The sequence below is a fragment of the Euwallacea fornicatus genome, chromosome 8 (genome assembly GCF_040115645.1).
Source record: "Euwallacea fornicatus isolate EFF26 chromosome 8, ASM4011564v1, whole genome shotgun sequence".
Taxonomy (NCBI): domain Eukaryota; kingdom Metazoa; phylum Arthropoda; class Insecta; order Coleoptera; family Curculionidae; genus Euwallacea; species Euwallacea fornicatus.
In genome coordinates, this window is record NC_089548.1 from 2,955,706 (window position 1) to 2,981,086 (window position 25,381).

At 34.6% G+C, this 25,381-nt stretch overlaps 2 protein-coding genes across 5 annotated transcripts in view; one reads left to right on the top strand and one right to left on the bottom strand.

Annotated features, from left to right (window-relative positions):
• The window catches only part of LOC136340658 (dipeptidyl aminopeptidase-like protein 6), a 52,182-nt gene extending 40,959 nt beyond the window's left edge, over positions 1 to 11,223 (top strand). For all 4 annotated transcript variants that reach the window (XM_066284886.1, XM_066284888.1, XM_066284887.1 and 1 more), the window contains 9 exons: positions 5 to 134; positions 3,298 to 3,527; positions 4,295 to 4,469; positions 5,999 to 6,184; positions 6,240 to 6,340; positions 6,428 to 6,587; positions 6,641 to 6,842; positions 6,897 to 7,102; positions 7,156 to 11,223. In XM_066284886.1, coding sequence (XP_066140983.1) covers positions 5 to 134; positions 3,298 to 3,527; positions 4,295 to 4,469; positions 5,999 to 6,184; positions 6,240 to 6,340; positions 6,428 to 6,587; positions 6,641 to 6,842; positions 6,897 to 7,102; positions 7,156 to 7,287 — 1,522 coding nt within the window. In that variant the 3' untranslated portion in view covers positions 7,288 to 11,223. The remainder of the gene's footprint in view (positions 1 to 4; positions 135 to 3,297; positions 3,528 to 4,294; positions 4,470 to 5,998; positions 6,185 to 6,239; positions 6,341 to 6,427; positions 6,588 to 6,640; positions 6,843 to 6,896; positions 7,103 to 7,155) is intronic.
• Positions 11,224 to 11,520: 297 nt separating this feature from the next.
• LOC136340777 (uro-adherence factor A) lies at positions 11,521 to 21,292 on the bottom strand. The gene is made up of 11 exons (XM_066285104.1): positions 21,135 to 21,292; positions 20,107 to 20,285; positions 19,521 to 19,640; positions 18,176 to 19,259; positions 17,576 to 17,766; positions 15,403 to 15,673; positions 14,715 to 14,861; positions 14,192 to 14,379; positions 13,708 to 13,856; positions 13,510 to 13,647; positions 11,521 to 12,262 (listed from the first exon to the last, which is right to left on the bottom strand). Exons 1-11 carry the CDS (start codon positions 21,290 to 21,292, stop codon positions 11,591 to 11,593), a joined length of 3,297 nt encoding a protein of 1,098 aa, XP_066141201.1. The 3' UTR covers positions 11,521 to 11,590.
• Positions 21,293 to 25,381: the final 4,089 nt, after the last annotated feature.

Here is a 25,381-nt window from a genome sequence, read left to right on the forward strand (position 1 = left end):
TCAGAGATTATTACTTAACATCTGCAGGATGGATCGGCCAGAAAAACTCTCAAGTGTCTGTGGTGTGGACAAACAGGGCCCAAAATTTAAGCATTGTTTCCGCTTGCCTGGCTCCGAACTGGACTTGTATTGAGGTTAGTGTTCAAAACCCTCCTGCAACTCCTTCAACCGTTATAAATTAGCTCGCCAAGATAACCGCGGAATTGTTATGCATCAGTTGCAGATGACTCATGAAACCATACTATCCATTTGATCTTTCAGGTAGCATACTGAGTTACATGCATTTCAATTTGATCTTGATATTTGACGGACACACTCATTGCGAGACTCTAGCGGCATTATTTAAACAAGAAAATACTCAGCTTCTGCATGTTTGCTGCATTGAAAACATGCACAGGTTACACTTGCAGGATAATGTATTCAATTTCTTGAATTTTCATTAAACGTGCAATTTGTACCAGCTAAAGTTGCCAACCGAACTAGAACACCGAAAGTTCAGAAAATCGTTTTATCGAGGAAATTTGCGTGTGGAAATTAGGATCGGAAGGTACGTGCACGGAAGCAATTCAAACATAAGGGAGTTTTGTTTCAGTTAAGGGAAATGAACTTCAAAAGGGAATTGTACATATTTACCTCTTAATCTTTAGTCGTAAAAATGTCGATGTTTTGCGAAGCAAAAACTTTATAACGAGAGGAAAACCTAAAAATACATTTTGGTGTCAGATATTCCAAAATTTGTTAGTGTCCAACCTTTGATATGCATACAATTTTGGTTGCATGTAGCTGGACTAGTTTAAATAATAATAATAATAATAATAATAATATCAATAAGTTTCAATAGTGTTTACATATGTAGATTTTTATTTCGCTACTCTAGGGTATAATTTAAAGCTGTGTTTACAAGGGTGGACGCGGCTTTTGTCTTCACTTTGAAATCGAATCGAATATCAGCAGGAATCGAACTTGGATTAGAATAGGAATTCCCCGTCTTCGGGAAAGTCTTAAATACTAAACCCTCTGGCGGCGCATCATGGGCGTACCCTGGTTGGGGATGCTATCGACACCACGTGCACTGCCCGTCTCATTGGATCGTGGTGCTGAACCTGATAAGAAGTCCTTCGTCGACGATAATTGCGTCTGCATCATAAGGGCCGACAAAGCTTATCATAAGTAATACCGATGCCGATAAAGTAACTCAGTGGAAATTCTCACGCGCCGACGAAAGTATACCATGGGCGTGCCAAAGGGTTACATCATCTCCTGAATAACAACTTAACCCTAACTCTATTTACAATCTACCATCTTTCCGATAGAGTCTCGAACTAATCAGAATAAAAAATACAATAAAGAACTAGGTACAGAGTGGTTAATTTGACTACTGGATCCTACATGTATGATAATATTTTTTGAAATGTTTATTAATATTTTATTGTAAATTAAATAATATACATACTATGGTAAAAATTATTCTTTGTTTATGGCCTTAAGTGAGGTATATTTGTACCAATGGTCGACATGTAACGTGTAGAATCTTCGCCCTTTGAACTTTCCCCTATTAGTGAATAAATGCTCTGTAATTCGTTATAAGGGAATCACACACGTATAAGCTGCTTAACATGATTTCCTATAATAATATTTTTATAATAGACGTATTAGAAGAAATTCCATATGAAGTGCACAATTAGCAGAATTCTGAAAATATCTTTAAAAGAAGATTTTAAGCGTTACAGTAAATATGGTAATAGAGACCTAAGTAAGTAATTTAAAACCACATAAATCTAAATCCATGAGTTCCTTAAATACTTCATATATGTTTTAAATAATTTCTGACAAAACCGATTTTCTTGCTTTGCCGTTAATGATTTTCGGCACACTCGGTATTATTTTTCTCATTGAGAAATTAAGATTAAAAGATTGGAAGTAAAAGGTCTAAATGTAGATTGCGATGGTGTTATCTTTACGCAATTATTACGCTTCTAGTGTTGACTGAGAAACTATTAAATGCATCGGATTTGGAAGGTACGATAATGATTTGTATGGCCAAGGCAAATTTGAAACACCTGCGTAATTGGCAGTGTCGCTGTCTGATGGTTACTTTTGTTAACGGGTGTTCCTTCGATTAATGAAACACGACAAAGACAATTTGTTTTATGTAAAAATGGACTGTATTAACTATGCACTTATCTCAAAAGAATGTAAGAATCTTGGTCTAAGTAAAGAAGAGGGAGAATGCTTATTGGGCGGGTTACACGATATGATTCGGATCACATCCCGACACCGACGTAGCTTTTCACTCGACAAGACAAAAGGAAGAGCAGAAAAAAGAGCGAAAATTGCTCCGATTATCCCTTAAGTACTAACCCCGAAGAATTCCAACCAGGGGCGCACCACCACCAAGAACCATTGTAAGCTATGGCTACATCGAATCCCATAATTCGTGGCCATCTGGGGAATATCTATACTAGTCGCTTTTCTGGGAATATTGCGAGTCCAACAAATTGACCATCAAAGCAATAGTCCCTATAGAGAAAGCTTCCTTTGACTAGTAGCACATTCCCCAACCAAAACGTACCCTTAGCTTTGGCCTGATGGGCCATGTGGTCTGGCACCCAGATGGTATTCTCCGAATAAGTATCGCAGTACATAGGCGTAACTTAAGGGAATAAATGACAGTACACAATAAACCTAACATTAACAACAATAAAAAATAAATAGAAACAAAAAAAACTAATAACTTAGAGTCCCTAACAACTTTGATTGTAAGTTTCTTGACATGCTGTTTTAACACGATATTGAAAAATCAGCCGTTAGTTGCAACTATATTATGGTTCAGAAAAAAATTGTTTTCCTATACCATTACTGTAGTCTTCCGGTATTTTCCTTCCGAACAGGTTCTGCATATCCTATCGCTCTTAACCTGCTGTTATTATAGGTAGTAGTTATCGCAAATAAGGGTAATCTTCTCAATTATTTAATAGTTAGGACGAATTATCGTCCAACATTGATTCTATATAAAATTCGAATTATCTTAAGAGGGAGAAATAAAAATCGCGTGTCTACGAGCTACTAACCCACGTACGAATTTGATTATCACACATGGCTAGGAAACACATACAAACGAGGCTACGAAGCAGGCACGCAAACTAATTATTACTTTCAGTCCCAGTTGTAAATAATCTTTGTCATTTAACTCATTTTGCACTTCAAAACTCGTATGCGACTACATTTCTTAATCAAGATTACTATATTATGGAATATATTAAACGCTTGAGCTGATATATTATTATTAACTTTTAGAGTCACACGGAGCGAGCCCTGGAGAGAGCATGGCTAGAGGCACAAGAACATCCCATATTTTCTCCTGATGGTGATAGCTTTTTAATGCTAGCTCACGTTCAAGAAGGAAGCAGAGAAACCTACACCCATATTAAACACATAACAGTGACTCAGCAACATATCGCTGTGCTCAGCCACGGACCGCATGAAGTTAGTAAAATTTTGGCCTGGGATACCACAAGTCATCTAATGTAAGTGGGCTTTATCGTTTAGTAATTTTAGATATTTGGTTTCACTGAAATATAATGAAGATATTGATTAGGAGTTTAATCGAAAATTAATTACAGGATGGTAAAGTAGAGAAAATAATTTTAAATTAATATTAGAACGATCACGGTTACGAATTTTATAATACCGAGATTACTAACACTCCAACCGCAGCTTGCAAGTCTTCTTAAGTTTCATCTAAGTTTATTCACCAGAATTTCCCTGAGTTAAGAATATTAGTAGTCTTAGATATCTAATGTCTCGTTTTGTAACTACATATTTATTAACTTGATGGTAATTAAGAAGAGTTATCTCCGTTCCCATATACCATTGTTTCGTTTCTGGTATTTGGTCAACTCGCTTAGAAAAGACCGAAAATTACAATTTCTCTAATTCCTCTAAACATGTAAAAGTTAAAATGATTTTATTCAAAAACTCAGTCAGGGAAGTGAATGGTGAAAATATCGACCACCAACATTCATGAACAAACATGAGTTGTTTCTACTGAACTAATTCGTAATAGGACGCGCGTTATATAGGCGTGTGTTATGATGTGCCTTATATCTAACATGAGGTTAATCCAGTTCAAAGATTGCATGAAATTCCTAGAAGATTTATCTAAAATAATTTATGACGAGACGTTAAATTAGTATTTAGAGATTAAGTCTTATTTTCTGATAATATTTAGTTCATTCACCACTATCTTTAAGGTTTCTGTATACGTATTGTCATCGAACTAATTATATTTTAGATGGTATTTGGCGACAGAACAACATAAGCCTGGTCAAAAACACCTGTACGTTTCTCAAGACCCTACGACTGATGATCCTCGTCGTTTGGAGTCGTCCTGTATCACGTGTGATCTAGGAGACGTCCTATGGAGCAGTAGATATCTTTATGGAAATTGTAGTCATTTTAATGCTGTGGTAAGTTCACTGTAAACATCCTAAATTGAGATCTCAACGATCGAATATACTCAGTGCCATTAGAAGTGTTACACCCAGTAGGAATAATTTTTTGGAATTAATGTTTTGGCAACAAAACGACTATACAGGGCGTTTTAGAATAGTACGTCATAAATTTAAGGGGCGATTCTATGAGTGATTTTGAGGAAAAAAGTTTATATGAACCCAGGTCCGTTTTCGCTCTCTGTCTGAAATACAAGATGATAAAAAAATTTAATGCAGGTCCGGACTTAAAAAAAATATATTATTGCAGATTTTAATCAAACTTGGGGGGCGCGAGTTAGGTGTAGAAACACATCTTTTAAAAGAAAAATGAATATTTAAATGCAAGCAGTGGCGCCCCCAAGGCCATGACCCTGATTATTTTTTGTGAAAAATATGTCACACCGCTGCATTTTCAAAAAATCAAAATCGTTTTAATGAAATTGTCCCTTCCTTAATATTTCCAAATTCCCTCCCTCCGAAATATTACAGCCCAAGCAAGTTATTGGAACGGTCGCATTGTGTGAATAGTACTAAATGCCAACAAGAGAGTTTTTATATAGAATAAAAACTGCAAAAAAGTCGGTTTACTTTGTTCAAATTTCTGTCTCAATATCCAGTTGAAAACGATCGAGGATTGGTGGAATGAAACTCATTTAAACTTTGTAACGAGAAGTAACTAAGACGAAACAGGGTCGATCTAGAGCAGATGCCGACTTGAGGAATTGAAACCCGTCTAGAATTTAAGGTATTAGGAACGACACTTTGCTAGTTTTCGAAATTTGACCTGAAACCTCGAGAACGTTAAATTGGGTCAACTTTAGAAACTGCGGTTCTGCAAATTGTTGCACTGCACTTGGTTTTATAGAACTGAGAAATTGCTTAATATACCAATTAATAAATGAACAAGCATTAGAAAGGGCATCAATATGATTTGATTCATTTTAAATTTATATTGCCTCGTTTAACTTTGAACAATTAAAGTGAGAATTTTCTGGTGGCTAAAGGGATTTCATTTCGTAACTAGTTACTATTGTGATCAAGAAATAAGATTTAAGGTTGCAAAACCGGGCCATAATTTAGTTGACCATCGACGTTTTCTTAAATTGCAATTTTGCAGGAATGTCGCAGACAGTGCTGCCAACAACCTACAAAAAATTAATTTCAGGGTTTTATACCACCCGCGAAGTTTAAATAAAAAAATTACCTTATTTTTTTAACACAATAGTATGTTATTAATTATAGTATAATTAATAGTATATATAGCCACCTTAATTGAATAGAATCAAATGTACGCCATTTTCTATATATTTTAATCAAATCGATTAGGACATTTTATTTTATGTACCTCGTGACTTATTATAGACTCTCGCGCCTCTTGTTCTGTAACATCTAACTCGTTACAAAAAATAATGTGCTTCCAAATTGGTTACATAAGTAACTACTGAATACATTCGAAGCGAAAACCGTCTATTCCCACACCACATTCACCTATCATTTCCTTCTAGATCAGTCCACAAAATGGTACGTACCATGCACCATTTTATGTCCTCCAATGTGAAGGACCGGGTCTTCCACTAGCCGGTATACACAATTCAACCAGTCACAAACTCTTGAAGATATTATATGACACTAGGATCACCCAAGGGGCATTTTTGCAGGATCTTGCAATGCCTAAGAAGAGGTCCTTTGAGGTATGTACAAAAAACCTCATTTAATTCATTTTATGCTTTTTTATCATTTTTTTAGATTCCACTACCGCAAGGCAATTTAGCTCAGGTTCAGTTACTATTGCCCCCCTCGTGGAGGGAAGAATTGCGAGATGCAGCATATCCTGTAGTTGTCGAAGTGTAAGTTGATGATCATGTTCATAATGAGCACGAGCAACTCAAATATGACCATATCAAGTTAAACCTCCTCATGTCTGAAAATTGCAGAAATGGTAGACCAGGTAGTAAAGCAGTAACCGAGGAATTCCTAATAGATTGGGCCACTTTTATGTCGAGCCATTGTGATGTAGTTTATGTTAAATTAGACGTAAGGGGGGCCAGGGGACAGACAAATAGAGCCTTATATCACCAGCTTGGAGGCGTGGAGGTAAAAAATTTCAAAAAAATAATCAACAGTCGCTAACGTGTTTGGGAATCTAGGTAGAAGATCAGCTTTCAGTAATAGATTACCTTTTGAATAAAGACCACAAGTACCATAAGTACTTAGACCAATCGAGGATAGGGATATGGGGATGGGGATATGGTGGCTACGTCACAACGATGGTTTTAGGCATGGGTAATCAGCAGAAAGTTTTCAAGTGTGGAGTTGCAGTGAATCCCATAACTGACTGGTTGTATTATAGTATGTACTAAAAAAAAAAAAAATTTCGGAAAATGTAGGTAAAAAAATTCGCAGACTCCGCCTTCACGGAAAAAATCCTCGGCTTTCCCGCAGAAAATTATAAAGGTTATGTTGAAGCTGATGCTACTCAGACGGCGAAAAACATACCTCGGAAAGCTTTCTTCCTTCTTCATGGAATGGCCGATCTTACTGCCCCTTATCAACATAGCATTCTACTTTCTAGGGCTCTAGCGGAAAATGGGGTATTGTTTAAATATCAGGTAATATTATCACACAGCAACAAATATCAATTTTATGTCCTTTAATTTCACAGAGTTACCCTGACGAAGGTCACGAATTATCCGGAGTACTGGAACACGTTTATAGTTCGATGCAGAACTTCTTCGAAGAGTGCCTTAAGCTCGATACTGAAGAGCGCGAACCTCTCGAAACTGAGGACACCTGAAATTGGCTTAAACACCTTTTGCCCTATCACAGTCACGTGACGGCTTTTAGAAGACTTTTCAATAGGAGTGAAGGGATTTAATGCTCTAAAAGCCGAGCGCCTTTAAAGCGCGCTAAGGACTGCGAGGGGTAGTGAAGTTGGTTCATGAAGTTGAGTCATGAAGGAAGTATTAGGCTAATCCGTTAATTGGTATTGAGCATTTTTTAGAGGAGTATTTATCAGGGATTTCATGTGATTTGGAATAAACTTTTTTATCTGTTTTTCTAATTAGGGCCACGCAAACATATTTTTTTTAAGAAAAATAGGAGGGAAAATGAATCATTGATCCTTAAACATCTTCATATTCATTTTCTGCAGCTTTTCGGTCATCAATGGAACTACAAAAAATTTCTAAAATTAATCTATTTATAACGATAACTTGAAATTGACTGTGTTTTTGGGCAATATCGATGGAGACAAGATTGTCCTTACTGGTGAGTTTTCTTTGTACCCATCTCGTCTCATAACTAAATTCAACGACTCTGTTGATCTGGAACTCCAAATATTATTTTATTGATTTGGTTTTCAGTTATTTCGTTAATTTTTTAACTTCAAGGTCCTATTTCAAACCATTTTGCCAATTTTATTCCAAATCACATTTAGACTAAGACCAATGCAAAAATCAAACAAGTCTTGCATTACAGCTACCAGCAAGTTACTGTTAAAGTGTTTTCAAAAATCAAACCAATAGAGTTAGCATTGTTTTGCTAAAGATAAGCCTGACGATTTCTATAAAGTTGTAGAAGCATTATTGTACCTGTAGTAGGTCTAGAGAAGTACTCACAGTGGTTATAGTGAATGTGATAAAGCATAGAAAGGACAATATACTATTAGAGTTCAAATTGGGAAGGTTCGTTAGAAATCATAGAACTTCACTCCACTCTAAAGGAATATTAGAAGAAATCCCCAACCATGGTTTTCTATAGGACTGCTTGAAATATAGTTTAACGTGTAACTTAATTTCTTCTACTTACTCGTAGATAGTTAATTAGAATTTAACTTAATGTACTTAGATAAACCTCAAATCCCCAACCAGCCACTTCTATCACCGAAGAATCTCTAGGAACAAATTGGACTTCTAAAGATTATTTCTACGTATAGTTAGAGAAGTGAATAGACAAGAAATACAAGGTATTTATAAGTACTATAGTAATATAGATGGTTTATTTTGTATATTCTCATTAAAACGTTTCAATAGTGTATAAAAGTAGTTATAGAATGGACGTAAAAACTTTGTATTTCTACGACTCGTTTTGTAATATAATGAAATAGATAGATATATTAATTGTTACATCTTTTAAATATTTGTTAAGTCGTATTACTGAAGTTAGAAAAGCAACAGTCAATTATGTATTATTCGAGTAATGTTTGTGAGATTATAAAAGAGCAAATTTTTCTCTGATGTTTGTTATGGGCATGATAATCTTGAACAAAGTAGATAGGTAGGGATGGTACGAGTTTAAGACACTGATGAAAAAAAAGAGGAAATTTTGCTCATCATAATTATTTGGAGCTTATACAAATTAAAAAAAAAAGGGTTGTGAAAATAAACTTTTTTTTAGCGTGAAAGTGTTAGCTTTTGCGCTTATTCCCTCTCGTAAATACACGGTGACCACAAAAATAGCATTCAATTTTTATGACTTCGTATAGGTAATGAGTACCGATGTCTTGTCGAACATGCACAGTTCATCACCAGTTTGTTTAATTGTGTTTTAAATATACTAATTTTTATTAAATATTTCTATGGTCACCCAGTGTGTGTAGTATAATTTAGTATTTGACAATCTGCATGACTTTCTTAAATCAATTTTGCCATTCACCTACCTTCGTTTATAAACCAAGCCTATCCACACGCAGGATGGAAATATACGTTGTGAAGAAGGTAAGGTGCAGAATTAGAAAGTGAAATATTGAATGATTCATTGGTAGTTTTAGGGTGTCTTATCATATTTCGATATCTTTTACAGACTCGCCGATGAGTGGTAAGAAAAACTTGAAATTCAAAAGTGTCCAGTTTACAAAAAAAATCAAATGCACGTACGCAAGCAGCAAAATTCGTTTGTACGTTAGCGTCTTTACATGTGCACGATAGCAAAAATTTACGTTATATATCAACTAATTTCAAATTACAATCCATAAAAATAAGAAATATGCAACATATTAGTGCGATTATTTCGAAAATTGCAGATAATTTTTTTTATCCCTTGGGCAACTCTCCATACATAAACAGCGTCCACTTGGTATGTAATTTAAGTTAATCCTTATCATCATGTCATAGTCGATCATCTCTCAAGTAGGTCGCCAATAACTCATCATAGTGGGTTGAGCGTAAATAACCATATTCAGCCGTCCCTTTTTAACCGACCAATACACACCCACGGGGTGACCGCTAAGAGGGAGATAACCTCTTCTGTCCCTAGTAAGAATGTCTCTTCTACTGTTGCCCAATTCCTTCAATATAGGAAGATCATAGGATAAAATGTGCCTTTTATTAGAATCTATCCCCTTATCCCTGTCATAACAGTGGCAATAGAAATTGATTGGCATCACCCATAGAAGGCCAATTGATAGTGTACCGAGTAAAAATACATTTGGATCGCCACCCTCTATATTACCAACACTCTGTATGAAAGTACTTTTAACACGTAGATTTACCTGTGAGTGGCGAAAACCATACGGTGATATACTGACTAGCAAAAGAGTTATGCACCCAGCGCTCACCTTTTGATCACCCTGTATATTAAAGGCACGTTCGGGGAAGAAAGCTTTGTGACATTAGTTAGCTGCACAAATTGGCAATGATATAATCAATCTGCAAATGTTTGTTATATAATGGTAATTACTGGGAGTTAATGGTATCGGAGAATTAAATTTCCTTCGATCTCAAATCAAAGAGACCAATGAGGCTGTCTGGAGATAGGATGAGACACCCTTTAATCTTCAAATTTTTAAAATAAAAAGATATATTGAAATTTCGGTATTAACATGCAGCAAGCGAGGAACTAACCTGAACTAACCACGTTAAAAGGAAATAAGATCTCCATGGTTTGATGAATTTTAGTTTCGCAATAGCGGTCCTAGTGTGAATGGTCCGCCATGAATTTTTCTATAACCAATTAAAATGATTATCAAATACTAAAACTATATACCTCTCCTTTAGTTTGATTTCAATTTCTACATAGCTATGCTGTAATCGCAGATCAGACAATCTGAACATAAATTATAAATATCGATATTTCAAGTTTTAATTATTGAAAACTTCTTGCAACTTACTCGTTCAAACCATATAAAAGTTATTTAATTTTCATGGACCTTAGAAGATTCAATTAACGAACACAGGAAGTTTTCAGTAATTCAGAAATTCCGTAGGAATTAAGGAACAAGGCTTTTCTACTATCTAAGAATTATTTCTAAAATATCTAATAACTGATTTTCACACTGTAAACTGTTGACATCATAATAAAATATGTTACTTTCTACGAATAAAAATAACTTTCGTGAGAGCAAGTCTTCCTAAATTTGTATAAATTATGTGTGTGTTTCAATCGATATGCAACTTGTATTCAATCAAAAACCGTTTTTATTTTTGTAAGAATTTTAGTCAGCTTGTGTTAGTTCTATTTCCGTTGTTTGCTTACATATTGAAGACATTCAAATGTACCATATAATTATTAAATCAAAACAATCTTAAATATTTTCTATCCTCTCAAAATTCTCGTTTCTCTCAAAATATTATTAACTGTTGTACGTCATCCGTGGTAAGTAATAATAAAATACAAAACACCAACTAAGGATAAACATTAATTTTTAAGATTGCAGCTACGTTAGAAATCAAATGTTAAATGTTTTCGTTTTTGTAATATCTATTAAATTATGGAAATAAATGATTAAAGTTTACTGCTAATTGTAATTATTCAGTTTAGGATCTTACTCCTCGGGGGACATGAACAATTATAATGAAATTTCACATCATTTCTCGCGGCTAGAATTTGTTTAGTAAATCTGAAATCTCAAGGAGACGTGTGCAGTTAACTGAAATATCATAAGTACCCACTTAAACAGCCTAAGCTTGGACAATAGGGATTTTACCTGAATATAGTACAGGGTAGAATGCCACATATATGGAACAAATAGTATAAGGACCAGTAAAATTTTAATAATTAGTTAAAGTAAAAATATAGAAATCTCGAGGAGAACGCAGAAAAACAGAAAAAATTTATTTATCTCTTGTAACAACAGAAATATTCTCAACTTAAATCAATATTCAATTTCGTTTGCTTTGCAAATGACAAACGGATAATTTTTCGTCCTCTTTCATGGCAATGCACTCAATCATACTCCTATCTTCTTCGTTCAAATCAGCCTTCGAAAGATCATAAAAAGCGTACTCACTACCGTCAATGTCTTCATCCAAAAACTCTGAGGGTATATCCAAAATAGATAACTTCTGTCTGCTGCACCACGTCAGATGTGAGGCACCTTTCACATTCCTCACAAAGTCGTTGCTTCCAGGAATGGGCAAAGTTAGCAAAGACGATGCTAAGTACTTTTGCAGTCTGGCTTTAAAGTTGTTGAATTTGTAGATAAGCCTCATGGAAGTGCATTTAGGGATCCTGTAAGTTCCTGACAACGACGAGATGCTATGAGCATTTTTTGAGAAATCGATAACTGGAAATATTTCCCTTTCAGGGTAACTTTTAACGTAAATGGTTGAATCATCTGGTGGTGCTTTTGGGAGGTGATAAGGTAGACTCAAATCCATTTTGCTTGAGTCGTATTGAGAATATCCGCTATAATATTTCGGTGACTTCCTGGATTTTGATACAATTCTCTTCGATCCACTTGTGAAGCTATTTGATTTTTTCTCGCACGTCCTCTTCTGTCCTTTCCTTACTTCCTTATTTGAGTTGTTCCGGGAGATAGATAGTTTAGGCGTCTGCAAATGATTTGATATTCGAGTATAAAACCTGGAAGTGTTTTACTTTCAATACTATGTACCCCTCTATTCATCTTAAGGGAACAGTTTTCACGAAACTGACAATAATACGATCAGCCCCAATTTATTGACAATGCAAGATTCGTGTTTGTCTGCTGAAGATTACTTGAAGGATTGTCAAATTTAATTTGCTTGAAGTCCCATTGTTGTCAAGTTATGCTAACGTGAATGCGAAGGTAAATATGCTAATATGTGAAGGGTCTCCCAGACCAGTGAGAAAGTTACGCATTATGTTACTTCCATGCTAACAAATATAGGCTTCCAGACTGAAGCGAGTTTTACAGGAGATTCCCAGTTAAATTTTCTAGAGAAAATCGGCCCCAAAATATATTTGTCTAACGGTAAAAACAAACTTTTTTATTAATGGTAATGTGCTTAGTAACCTGAACTAACCTGAACCAAAGAAGCACTTAAAAAAGTTATTTCTGATGATTGCATAAATTCAACTCATTTTTATACAATGGAGACACTCACCAGTGAGAAAAAATTAAAAATTATTTTTCACAATTCATAGAGTAAATAAAAAAAAGTCCAATTATCCAGTACAAATTTAAATAAAGTTGCTTGAAAGGAACTTCGCACTTAAATACTGATGACTGAGATATGTTTGAGTTTTCATTAGCCCTTCAATGCCCATTTTTACATTATTTTTCAATAACATCTTCAGTTCCTCATTAATGCCAGGATTTTCCTGGACGCATTGCCATTCAAGCATGTCATTAATTTTCTTCACATCCCTATGGGTTAGATTTGTAGCATCTCCCTCAAACTTCTGAATTTCAGAAGGAAACACCCCCAACCATTTGGCTTTAGGGATGGCTAGATGCTGGGAAATGTGTGCGCTAGCCTGAAATATTTATCATTCAACAAACACTCAGTTGGGAAATGAATAGCTTCCTAACTGATTAAAACCAATGACAAAAAGGGAGAGTCTAATATGTGTGATTAAGTCTCAGAGTGACTCAAATAAGACACTTTCAGAGTCTTTTCGAAATTCTATTCGAGCTGTTTTGTGTTGTTTTGACGTCAAAGTGACGCATGTTGATGAAATTTTAATATCTAATGAGTGAAATTCTTATCGGTTTTGACGTCATTCGAAAATGGAATTGTCTCGTTAAAATTAAAAAAAAAATAAAAAGAAACATGGTTTAGAGATTTCTGGTTTTGTAAACTCAAAATGAACTCACAATTGAGCCGAACCGATAATTTAGCATTACAGCTATACCGTCTGGATCGGCATCTACAAGGATGAAGACTGGAACTGAGATAAGCATCCACAACTTCTTTAGGAAAAGCTGAGTGATATTGTCTGGAAAACCTTTGCCCTAAATTGGGGGAGGACATTTTTTACGACTTTCTAAGTTTTTACAGCTAATATGGCTCACTGTGATCAAAACGAATGGCCGCGGTAACCTATTTGGCAAGTCTTCTTCCAGTAATTTATGAAATATTGACTCCTTCTCTACGACCATAATGAAATATGCATTTGATTGTATCTCGCATATGTCGCATATATTTATAGGTATTGAAGTACCTAAAAACACAAGCAACAATAACAATAATTTTTCAATGGGTTCTGAAAAAATCAGTGCATTTAATGTTCTCAATTGCAAGGTTTTTCTTAATTGAAAGTGAAAACATTTTTCAAATAACGCATGACAGGCCCATGCCACTAATTTAAAATTTTAGGGGTTGTAGTTGTCCTTAAAAGAAGGTTGATGATATTTTTATTACGCAAGATGTCATTCTGAGGTCTAAAATTGACGTGACTAGTTTCTTTATTCCATATTAATTGAGATACAGAATTTCTTCCATTTGGTTGCACCTCAATACACATAAAAAATCCCATTAACTCAACGTCCTACCTACCCGGTACGTTGCAATCTATGGATTCGCCATTTGTTAATATCATTTTAATGTCACCATAGACCAGCCCTTTCTGGGTGGTTAAATTGAGGGTCCAAGGGCCAACCCCCAACATCCGACATATGATCCTGATGACTCGATCTGTGATCCCTTGAGTGGTTACCATTGGCTTAAGCAAGTAATATATTTCCCTTAAAAAAATAATTATCTCAAGAATTAAGAGGAAATTCATAAACATCCCTAAACTTTCATTCGCACTAACCCAAATCTCACGTTTAACTTTTTCTAATTCAGTTCACAGACACATCTAAAAATAAACCTTTATAAGTGAGGGGTAAGTGTAATTGAAAGGTAGTGAAAGTATACGAGCATGAGCGAATGTTACAGGCCATTTCTGAATTCCTCTTATACGTAAAAAATTTACCTATCTAATCCAATTCAAATATTTATTAATTCAAAATTAAAAAATAAATCGAGTTGATAGTAACCATCCTGTATCATTACTATCTCCATAATAAAAACCCACCTTTTTGTTAGTTTTGTTCTAGTTTCTAACAGAATCCTTATCTTGTTTAGTATAAACAATATCAAATTGAACTGTGGTCTTATTATCGAACTGGTTTTGGATTTGGCACTTTTTTTCTGATAGTGAATGTGTTCTCTCATTTGATACCTGGAATAAATAATAATATCAGATTACATTATACAAATACATAGTACATGGTATCGCTAAAAGGTCTTAACAACACTCTGCCATAGTTGGTTGAGATCAAAATAAAACTATTTACTGATATTTAGTGGATTCTGATTAACCGCAGAGCTACAGGGTGGGAAGGTTAAAATAAAAAACCAAACCATTAAAATACACGAAAAGAAGTTTCAGGTGATTTTTCAATATAAGAAGGTCATATCTGCTAACGATATTGAGGCCGGTCATTGAGGGCACCACAGACGGTACATAATCGTTTTATTTCTCTGAGGTAAAATTATATATCTTTGACCTTTTTTGTTGTGGTTGTAGAATTTCATGTAATTTTGAGCTTTGAGGAATGTGGAGAGCGGGAGGTGTAAGAAGTAAATTCTGATTTTCAAACGCGCTTCTTCCAAGGTAGATAGGACAATGTAGACCGGAGCGATAGCGTGCCAAATTGGAAATTTGCCCTTTTCGAAAATGCCCTTGCGATGTCCTGTATTATATAATCGACAGCACTCACCTACCATCCTTATATGTGCAATTTGCGGCACTATCTTTAGGTACACAGAAGAAGGGCACACGCCCATTTTCAAAATCATCTAAGACGTTGAAGATAAGTTTATGGATGGAAATTAATAGGTCCGTGCTATCAACATCTTCAGGTACGGGATCAGAAAACCTCGAGAACAACAATTTTGGATTCTTGCAAAGCTTGTCAATTTCATCTCGCAAAATTTTCTGGTATTCTGATAAATTTTCTGTGGTGGACAACACGTCAGACCTAGTTTCGTCTGTAAAAAAGCGGTATGTTTCATTTTTTCATACCCAAGTTTTGGTTGCACAAATTTATTACTATCTTCACATCTACATATTACTATTATGTTTATTTAGTGCTCGTTCAAGTCGTTAGTAAATTATGAAAATTATTCTCGGTTAGTTTTAATTGAGATTTGTCTGCCCTTATTTAGCCCTGAGGCCTTATTTTAAAATGGGATAAAAGAAAAATATTATTGCATAACAAGGTTGGACAACTCATTTGTTTTACAATGTCGTCATAAAACTTAACTTATCGACGCCACTGACCTGGATTTAAGTCACTGTACTTTTACCACACTCTGAGACATCACACTGCTTTGAAGTCGCATAAATGCACAATTATTATTTCAACCAAATGGATTTGTTGATATTCAACAAATGTTCTATTTAAAAAAACGTACATTAGGCAGGTTTAGTGTCTAATTGTAAAAGCATTAGCTGACAAATAAAAATATATTAGGTCTACCGGAAAGTTCTCTCTGTTTATGAAAAATAAAAAAAATTATGCAGTTTTTGATCTAACTAACAATATTTACTGTACGATATAATTTCCATTATTGTTTATAACTTCTTGACAGCGTGATGGTAATTTGTAAATCCCATTTCTGAAGAACGCCCTGTCTTCGGAGACGAAATCTCAACTAGAGCTGTTTTGACATCTCCTTCATTTTTGAACTTTTTTCCCGCAAAGGAATTTTGCAAAGAAAGGAACAAGTCAAAATCAGAGGGTGCAAGGTCTGGGGAGTATGGCGGACGCGAGAGAATTTCCCAACCTAGCTCTGCCATTTTCTGACAAGCCGCCAAAGCTGCAAGTGGTCTGGCATTGTCGTGGTGCTATATGATTTGCTTCCTGTTGAACATTGCTGGCCTCTTTTCTTGGAATGCTCTCTTTAACTCATCCATTTGCCAACAGTATTTCTCCGAATTGAGCTTTTCGTTGGGTTTCAAAAGCTCGTAATGGATTGGTCGTTGGATGTCCCACCATATAAAGAGCATTCTTTTTTTAAGGCTTAATCCAGGTTTAGGAGTGGAGGGGGTAAGTTGTCCGGGATTGCAATACGCTCTTTTCCTTACAACGTTTTCATACGTAATCCACTTTTCATCACCAGTTATCACACAGCTCAAGCAAGGTTCACTTTCGTTCCGGGCAAGCAGTGATGTACATATGACGATGCAGTCATGCAATTATTTTCCACTTAACTCATGAGACACCCATCATCATATTTATAGACCAATCTTAGCTTCCGAATATGATCCGAAATGGTTTGTTAAGCTGAGTTAAGTTTCTCCGCCATCTCCGATGTTGTTAGAAAGGATCTTGGCGTTTCATAGTCTTCACAATATCGTCATCAATCAGAGATGGCCGCTCAGAGCGTGCCTTATCACTAAGATCGAAATCACCTTCTTAAAATTTTTCGACCTATCTCCTACATGTTCTCTCTGAAACAGCATCTCCTACAAAAACTTTCTCTAAATTTCGACATGCCACTTTAGCATTTTTACCCTGTTGGAATTCATACAACATACAGTACCTCAAATTAACTTTATTAGTACCCATGTCTTCACGATCGCGTCTAGCTTAATAATGATATGAGATATTTTTACTGTAGTTAATTTCGAAGAAAACATATATATACATGTAGTTATAAAGAAACATGGCCATATATAGCTCAAAAGAGTATGCACATAAATGTTTAAACTTGAAACGAAATTATCGGACGGGACATTCCGGTAGACTTAATATTTTAAAATTTAAACTACTTTTAATGCATCCGCGCAATTGGCCACAAGTTGCGGCTTGTCCGGACGTGTTTGTAATCTTCAGTCTCACTTTACACATAATCATACATTATTATTATATGATAAATTCTTGCTACCTGTTACATATGACGTTGGAGTCGAAACACTTTCGCCTTCTGCACTAGTGTCACTTACTGATGTATTGTCTGCAAATTCTCGATGTGTTAATTTCTCTACAAATTTATGTTCTGGTGGCTTGTATTGCCCTCTGCAGACAGGCTTGTCTCGTTTTTTTACTGAAAATATTTTTTTCTTGCCTTTACGGTACCTGAAAAGGCACATCATATTTAAGCGCTATTTTATATACACCACACTAGTTATTTTTACGAATACGGTTTAAAGTGATTTTTTCATCAAGTGTTTGAAACCATACAAAAATGTGTATAGTCCGTTCGCTTTTTATTTGTAACAGAGTACCCCATTGACTTTTCCCATATTCCCCCCTGTATATGACCAACACTGAAACCCGGTGTAAGGTTATATTTCAGTCAGATTAGCTTTAATAAGTTAAGTCCGATACAAAGTTATGACAATAACCTGGCCACCTTTATAAACTTGGCATTATTGGCAAATCTTTTAACATGCCAAAAGAAATGTTTAGGAGAAAAAGCTAGCGAGATACATTTAATTCATAGAATACATGGAACACATATATAGTACACGTAACACGTACCAACCTTTTAATATAGGTACACGCTAATACTTCTTCACTTTTCCTTACGAAACTCCTTTTTTGAGAAAGTTTTTTGTGGGCCTTCATAATTTGGGGCCTCTCTTGTAACAAATGATTTAGCAAATTTTCATTATACAAGATGCAGCTTTCATTTAAAGTATAAGATGTTCTACATCTCCGTTTTCGAGATATAAACAGAGGTGGGGACTTTATTTCAGGCACGTTTACTAACATATTTCCAGGTAAAAGAGATTTAGATGTGCCAGCTATACAATTACGATCATGGATGTTATTAGATGTTTCCTTATTTTGTGTACAATTTATTGGTACAATATTTTGCTCTTTTTCTAAAGCATTTGCCGATGTTCCTGCTATCACCCAAGCTTCGCTAATTAACAACTCGACATCCGATTCTTCGTGTTCTTTTACTGACATTTTAGTATTTTCAATAAGGGATTTAGAAATTTCAACCAAATTGTTGGATGCCACAGGTAATTCAGATTTCGAATTATTCCCTGAATTCTCACAATATCGAAGTTTTTCACTTTCTTTTAAGCTTTGAAAATTTTTACGCTGTGTATCATCCTTTGAACAATTTTTAAACAAGAAATTAGACTCGTTTAGAAAATCAAAAATCGGTCGATTTTTATCTTTAACTTTGTCACTGCTTTGATTCTCTCTCTTCAAATAAATCGGTTCATTTGCCGTTATGAGTTTCATAGTTTTAGAAATTGACTGAAAGTCTGAATATTCACTAAATAATGAACATTTCCTTGCAAACATAGTGCTATTAGTTTGTGTCTCGGATTGAATTCTTTTAGATTGATCACAAGTATTTGTTCTCTGAAATTCGTTTTTCTTCTGAGGTTTCGGGTTGGTAGCTTGATATGGGTATATACCATCTCTTGATCTATCCTGAGTATATAAATTATCTTCAAACCGGAAGCCTTTTCTCTCACAATTTCTTTTGTTGTTAACGCTTGGGTCACTAAAATATTCTAACGACATGGATTCGTGGAAACCTTCACTGGACCAGAGATTCTGCTGTATTTTTTGGTTGCGAGTTTCGTTTTCTTTTAAAGACAGTTCTGAAAAGTAAATAAAAAAACAACAAATTGAAACGAAGTGCTAGATATAACATTAAGTTTTATTATGTTGTGGAAGAATGCAGCTGAAAGATAACATTGAAAACGACGAAGCAAAGTGCAAATCATACTTGAATTAAGTTGAATTAAGTATTATTTATTCATCTTTTTTATTAGAGATTATCATTGATTTAAAAAAAAGTCGTCTTTAGTATCGCTAGCTAATCAAAAAACAAACAAATATCCCCAAATCATATTACTTACGTTTCTTGGGTTGTTCGAAAGTAAGTCTAGAAAACAACGACAATTTTCCCGGAGAAACAGGTCTTAAACTAGATAATCTCAAAGTTTCTCTGTCTATTGGATTAAACTCAGGATTGACCGCTACAAAAATTATAATAGTATTGGATATTGTTAATAAAACATTACATGCAAAAATTTAGAAATTAACGTATTCAATTCAAGTAAATTTTAATATATGAAGGTTCTAACGATAGCGTGCTTCTCTAAAGCCCGCTTTTCACAGAACCGGGATCTATGAGCCCGGGAGGGCAGAATAAATTATATAACGTGCAGATTCGTATGATGTTATAACACTTTTATTACACAACCAATAAAGTTTTCGTAGCAATTTGAATAAAAATTAAACCATTTTCGACGTAGTAGCTGAATATATACGCAAAGTAAAATGAAGGGTCTATAGGAAGTACCGCACTATAACGGCCGTAATATAGTCTTGCCCACTGCTATCTAAAAAAATCCCATGGTAAAATGCATTAACGACATTTTATAGTGGCCGCTATACCATGGCACCGTTTTCCTAAGAAACCCCTTCGTGACTTTAACGTACCTTTCAGTTTGTGTTGTAATGGGCTTGCCCCTTTAAACCCTCCAACTCTTCTATTCCAACAATTTATTTCTAACACATCATTTCTTATTACGCATTCTTTTTCCGAGTATTTTAGTGAATAGTTTTCTTTAAAACTGTTATCCAGATCTCCACTTGCGTCACTGGACTCAGAGCTGGGGCTATGTGAATCAAAATTATTTTGCATACTCAAATTTGATGACGAACTTAATTTTTTCTTCGTTTTGGATCGTAGTAAAATCTCATGCCTTTCTGGACTGCTATTTGTATGGTTAGAAAGTTTCCTTTTGCGAGAGATCTTTTTAGCAATCGGTCCTAATAATCCTTCTCTTTTAAATATAGATGCTTGGGGTCGTTTAGTCGTTCTCCATTTCTTAAATAAACGTTTTGATTTATTTTGTTTGGTTAAGCAGGTTTCTCCAGAATCTTATGTATGTACATATTTGTGAATATAATTCTTCAGTCATTTTATGAATAAATTTTGAAAAAAACATGGTTTAGAAAAAAATTATTGAACAAAAATTATCGAACAGACTCGCAATAAATACTCACAAGATAGTATATGGCTTAACGAGTATTGAAAAGAGTATTTTCTGTTATTCAGATAGTTTGGCTTCGCCTCCTTCGTTAAAGTTGCATTTTTTTATGGTTATAGTTAAAATAGTTTTTAAAAGCTTGAAAACGGAGATAAATACGAGGAAAATGCAAGAGTTACATAATTTTCTAAACAGGTAATTTAAATTTTCCTAGAAAAATGGTCAGCGACGCACAATAGAAAGGTCGACAGGATTAGCCTCCCAAACATCTCTCTGTGTATTTTTGAAATCACCTGTGCAAAAATGTCTGAGAAGTCAAACTCCGAAATATGTACATAAGGTTCTGAAACACCTTGTATGTAGCATAGACTCAACTAAACGATTTTGTTTCCTAACCACTTTTTTGCTTATAATAGATTGTTAACATCTTCCATTATTTTAACAAGCTTTTTAATATTTACATTGACAAGTTGCCCTTTGATTTCAGAGGTTTTGTCTTCGTTTTGCTCTGTTAGAAAAACTGCTCTTTCTATGCTTTCAGGCTCAATGTTCGAGTTCGATAGACTCGTTTCACCGCTAGTCGACAAGGAACTGAAGAACTTTTTCAGCAAAAAACTTGAAGACCTTTCCATCTTTTCTGAAGAAAAACGAGAGAATATCAATATTCTAGAATTTACAGGGTGCTCTAGTAAAAAACAACAATTCTCCGCAGGAAAAGATTTACAGACTTTTTCCAACTACCGTGCAGTAAGTTATTTTACCGCATGCATATGCAGGCTAAAAATAATTCTTTATCTCACATGTACGACAAAAAAAAATTTGCAACTCGCAAATCATAATGACATTTATTAGTGATATAAGTATTTCTGTGTGCGATGACTTTTTACTGCACACGGGGATGTAAAGATACTACCGCACGCTAATATGTAATTCAAACTACAAAAGACAATAAAGTTAACACAAATACACTCGTTGGAAAAATATTTGACTTAATACATGCGGCAATGCTTTTATGTAATACTGTCCAAGTTCATCTATTTACCATGTACTGCGCTGTGTTGATATGCAACCAGTAATCTTTCAATAATTATTCTCTTACTTAAATAAAATAATTTTCTTTTACTTTTTGCTTAAAGACAGCTTCAGGTCATACAAATTTTAAATCGAAAGCTTCAAGTAGCGTTGAACTATCTTTTTATCTAGTTTTAATTTCGGCGCTACTCGTTTACGTGTAGTTACATTGCATAGGTGTGTAGTGTAATATTTTGGACACCTGGTATATTTGAAAACTTGCAATAACTTGAGGTTATTTGATAAATTTGACAAACGATAAATTTTAAATACATTACCATAGTTTGATTTAAATCAACAAGGCACTATCACATTTAAAGGCGGAAGTATCTTACCTCATAAATTAAGGTGCTCACACAAGTCACGACAAATATAATCTTAATTTGCAAGTACACAACAAAACACTAGCAAAAACATAATCCATATAAACACAACAAATTATACAAATAAGCAGGATTTGAAATAAAAAATAAACAGAAGTAAACAATAATACTTCAAATTCTCTTTTGCTAGCGGCAATTGTTTTAAATGTCAGTCACAATGGCTCCATACATGGCCTACTGGGAAATTTGTTGAATTTCCTATTGAGGAAGTAACGTAAAAATGATGAAGGCGCCGGATGACTAGTAAATTTGCTATTACAGACGATATCTTCTGAACGTTATGGCGAATGCTGTTATGTCTTGGAATAAGTCGCATTATAATTTGGGCCTTTTATTCAGTGTTTCAATATTATATTATGTACATATTCCAAAAGGTCTCGCGATTTTACGAGGAAATGCATGGTAGTTCAACGACGAGCAAACGCCCTGAATAAAATATAATAATAATCAGAACAACCAGCAAAAATGGTTTTGTTTAAGTGATTTTTAATATGCATGTTTCTTGCGGCCAGATAAGTCACTACATCAATGAAATTAAACAAATTTAACTCTCAAAAAAACTTCAAAGAAATATTAATAATGGGTTGGTCCATGACGATACCGCATAAACTCGTATACAAGCTTAGGCATCGAGTTACATACATATGTATGTATGCACTTATAATCAGAGGACCCATTTGCTCATTAGGGAATTCATTTCAGGCTGTTTGTACAGCATTACAAAGAACCGCTAATGTTTGCGGGTACGGGGTAAATTTTGTAATCTTCTACCTACCAGTTTCTTACACTTGTTGGATGAGTGAAAGATCTGGAAATCTAGGTAGCCAGAAAAAAAATTCTAATTTTATTGAAGGAAGTCTACCATATGCATATAACAATGCAAGACTACGTCGTCTTGTTAAAAATCTCGATTAGGGAGGATCCTGTCATAGTATAGATACCCAATACTTTCTGAATGCACCACAGATTGGTTATGTAAACCCTGATGATTATCAACAGTTGTGACCAATAGACTAGACTCCATGCAAATGCTCCAACAGTCTGGTCCACAGTTTTTCATCACGTACCTAATGTCTTTCCATTTTTTTTTCATTTCCCCTTCCGCTTTAACCAAAAGTGACTTTAACTTCACTTTTTAAATTATGAGGTATCACATATTTTTACATATTCGAGGAATATCATAAACATTCCTTTACAATGATGTTATCAGAAGTTGATATATGTGGTAAAAATGGTGATAAACCACGCTTCTTGGAAAATGTTAAAATTTTTACGTATCAGTTCTTTTCTGTGGTTTTATATCAAATTAGATTGCACCGTTGGGTACAAAAATGAATTGTAGCTATAGACACATTGTATAAATGCTTCGGTACACCGTTTCTTAAATAAATGTGCTAATGTTTAAACATAACTGCAACAGCTGCGGACAATAAAATTGAGACCTATTACGGGTACTGAAACCACTTGGCATTGTCAAGCATTGTTCTTTGAGAGATCCTACCGTTGCATTAGAAGGAATTTGAGGTTTTCAAATAGTTTTCGCACACATGTAATTGCTGGAACTTTCCAGGTCAATATTCATAATTGCATCACCCGCGAATAATTCAAATGATTTTTTCCGAAATTATTCGTTCAAACACAAATGAATTAAGAATATAATTAATAACATTATGAAAGCGTATTATGGACTTACCTCAGATTTTCCAAGCATAAAGTTGCTTCGACGTGCGAAAACTCCACTTCAGAAATTAAATTCAACCACCTATGGTGAAGTAGCCCTTAAGTGGAATATAAAATCTTTTATGGTCTATTCTCTGAGATCTGTATTTAAAAATTACTACAAATAGTGCGGTCGCTATTCACAGGAACTGATGCGAACAATAAGCTGTTATCTACAAATATCTACGGTAAAAGTCACATTTTGGGAAAATTTCGTAACAAAAGTTTTAAAGGGCGATAAAATAAATACATGTCCCGATTTATCGTATACGAAAGTTCGAAAAATTTGTAGTTTCTATCAAAGGCCGAAGGGATTTTCTCACGCTCTACAGGTAATCATTAGTCATCGAAAAAGTGTTTCGTGTTGGCTAAAAATTAATTTACAAAGATGACCCGCCCGTTTTCGGCGTTCACATCATAAAAAGGCCATTTGTTATCTACTAGATTCCGTGGACCTTAGGGCAGACACGTGACTATTTGATAAGTTTTCGGCTAACTAAATGAGAATCTGAATGTCAGGGCTTCCCATGGCGTGATTCTGACCATCTGGTACCTATTAATGACCATTAGTTATCTCATTAGCTCGAAGGTAAATAAAAAATTTTGGAAATTTTATATCAGAAAGCACGTGTTAGTTAAATGTAATAAGTTTCAGGACTTTGATGGCATCGATATTGGACTAGATATCGATTTCATCAATTAATGGTGGTGATAAACGCTTACTCACATTTGGTGTGTTAAAGTTGTCAAATAACGATCACGACTCACAGTAGTCTCTTGCAGAACTTGAAAATTCTCTAGTGTGGATTAAGTTATTGCATAATTGTGCAATTATCTCGTCAATTAAATGCTGTTTTGGATTAATGAAAATTAAAAAAATACGAAATTTTGCAATTTTCTTTTTTGACATTTTAGTCTCAAAAGATGTTTGGATGAATGATCTTTTACGTAACAAGTGTCAAAAGTGAAACTTTACCGCACACTGATTTCCGACGTTAACCAAACGTTACAAAGCGGAGACTCGTCAGCAATCGGGTGCGGTAAAGAAATTTTGGCAAGTGTTTCTGGTAACTTTGTTTTCTTCTGAAAATTTAATTAAATATTATGGCAATAGATATAGCTTGTTTACATTTTCAGAAATTTTCTAGTAATAATCAAAGGATTCGGCGAGCAAATATATTGAGAAGCTCTATAAAGTTTAAACCTTAACTATAAAGAGTATATCATGCTTTACATCAATCTAAAAATCATTCGAAATTATAAATTTTTGATTTAATTCCAATATTAAGAAATAAAATAATAATTATAATATTGAGATCTGGACATAATTCTCAATCAATTTGAAACAAATCAAAACCGTGGTATTCCAAGATTTCGTCACACAGGAACGAGGCTTCTTACATAATTTTTAAAAATTTTTCCTGAAGATCTCTTAAACGTGAAGAAACTTTTTGACCCTCGCAGTAGATTCGTTTGGCATTCGCTCAACATCACATTAAACTGAAATCATTCTTTCTTCAATCCTCGACGCAGTAATATTGATACGTG

Coding starts and splice junctions, on each gene's coding strand:
- LOC136340777 (XM_066285104.1), bottom strand. CDS start 21,292: ATGGAAAGGTCTTCAAGTTTTTTGCTGAAAAAGTTCTTCAGTTCCTTG. Junction 19,260..19,520: donor TTTCGAACAACCCAAGAAAC/GTAAGTAATATG, acceptor TTTACTTTTCAG/AACTGTCTTTAAAAGAAAAC. Junction 14,862..15,402: donor TGCACATATAAGGATGGTAG/GTGAGTGCTGTC, acceptor TATTTATTCCAG/GTATCAAATGAGAGAACACA.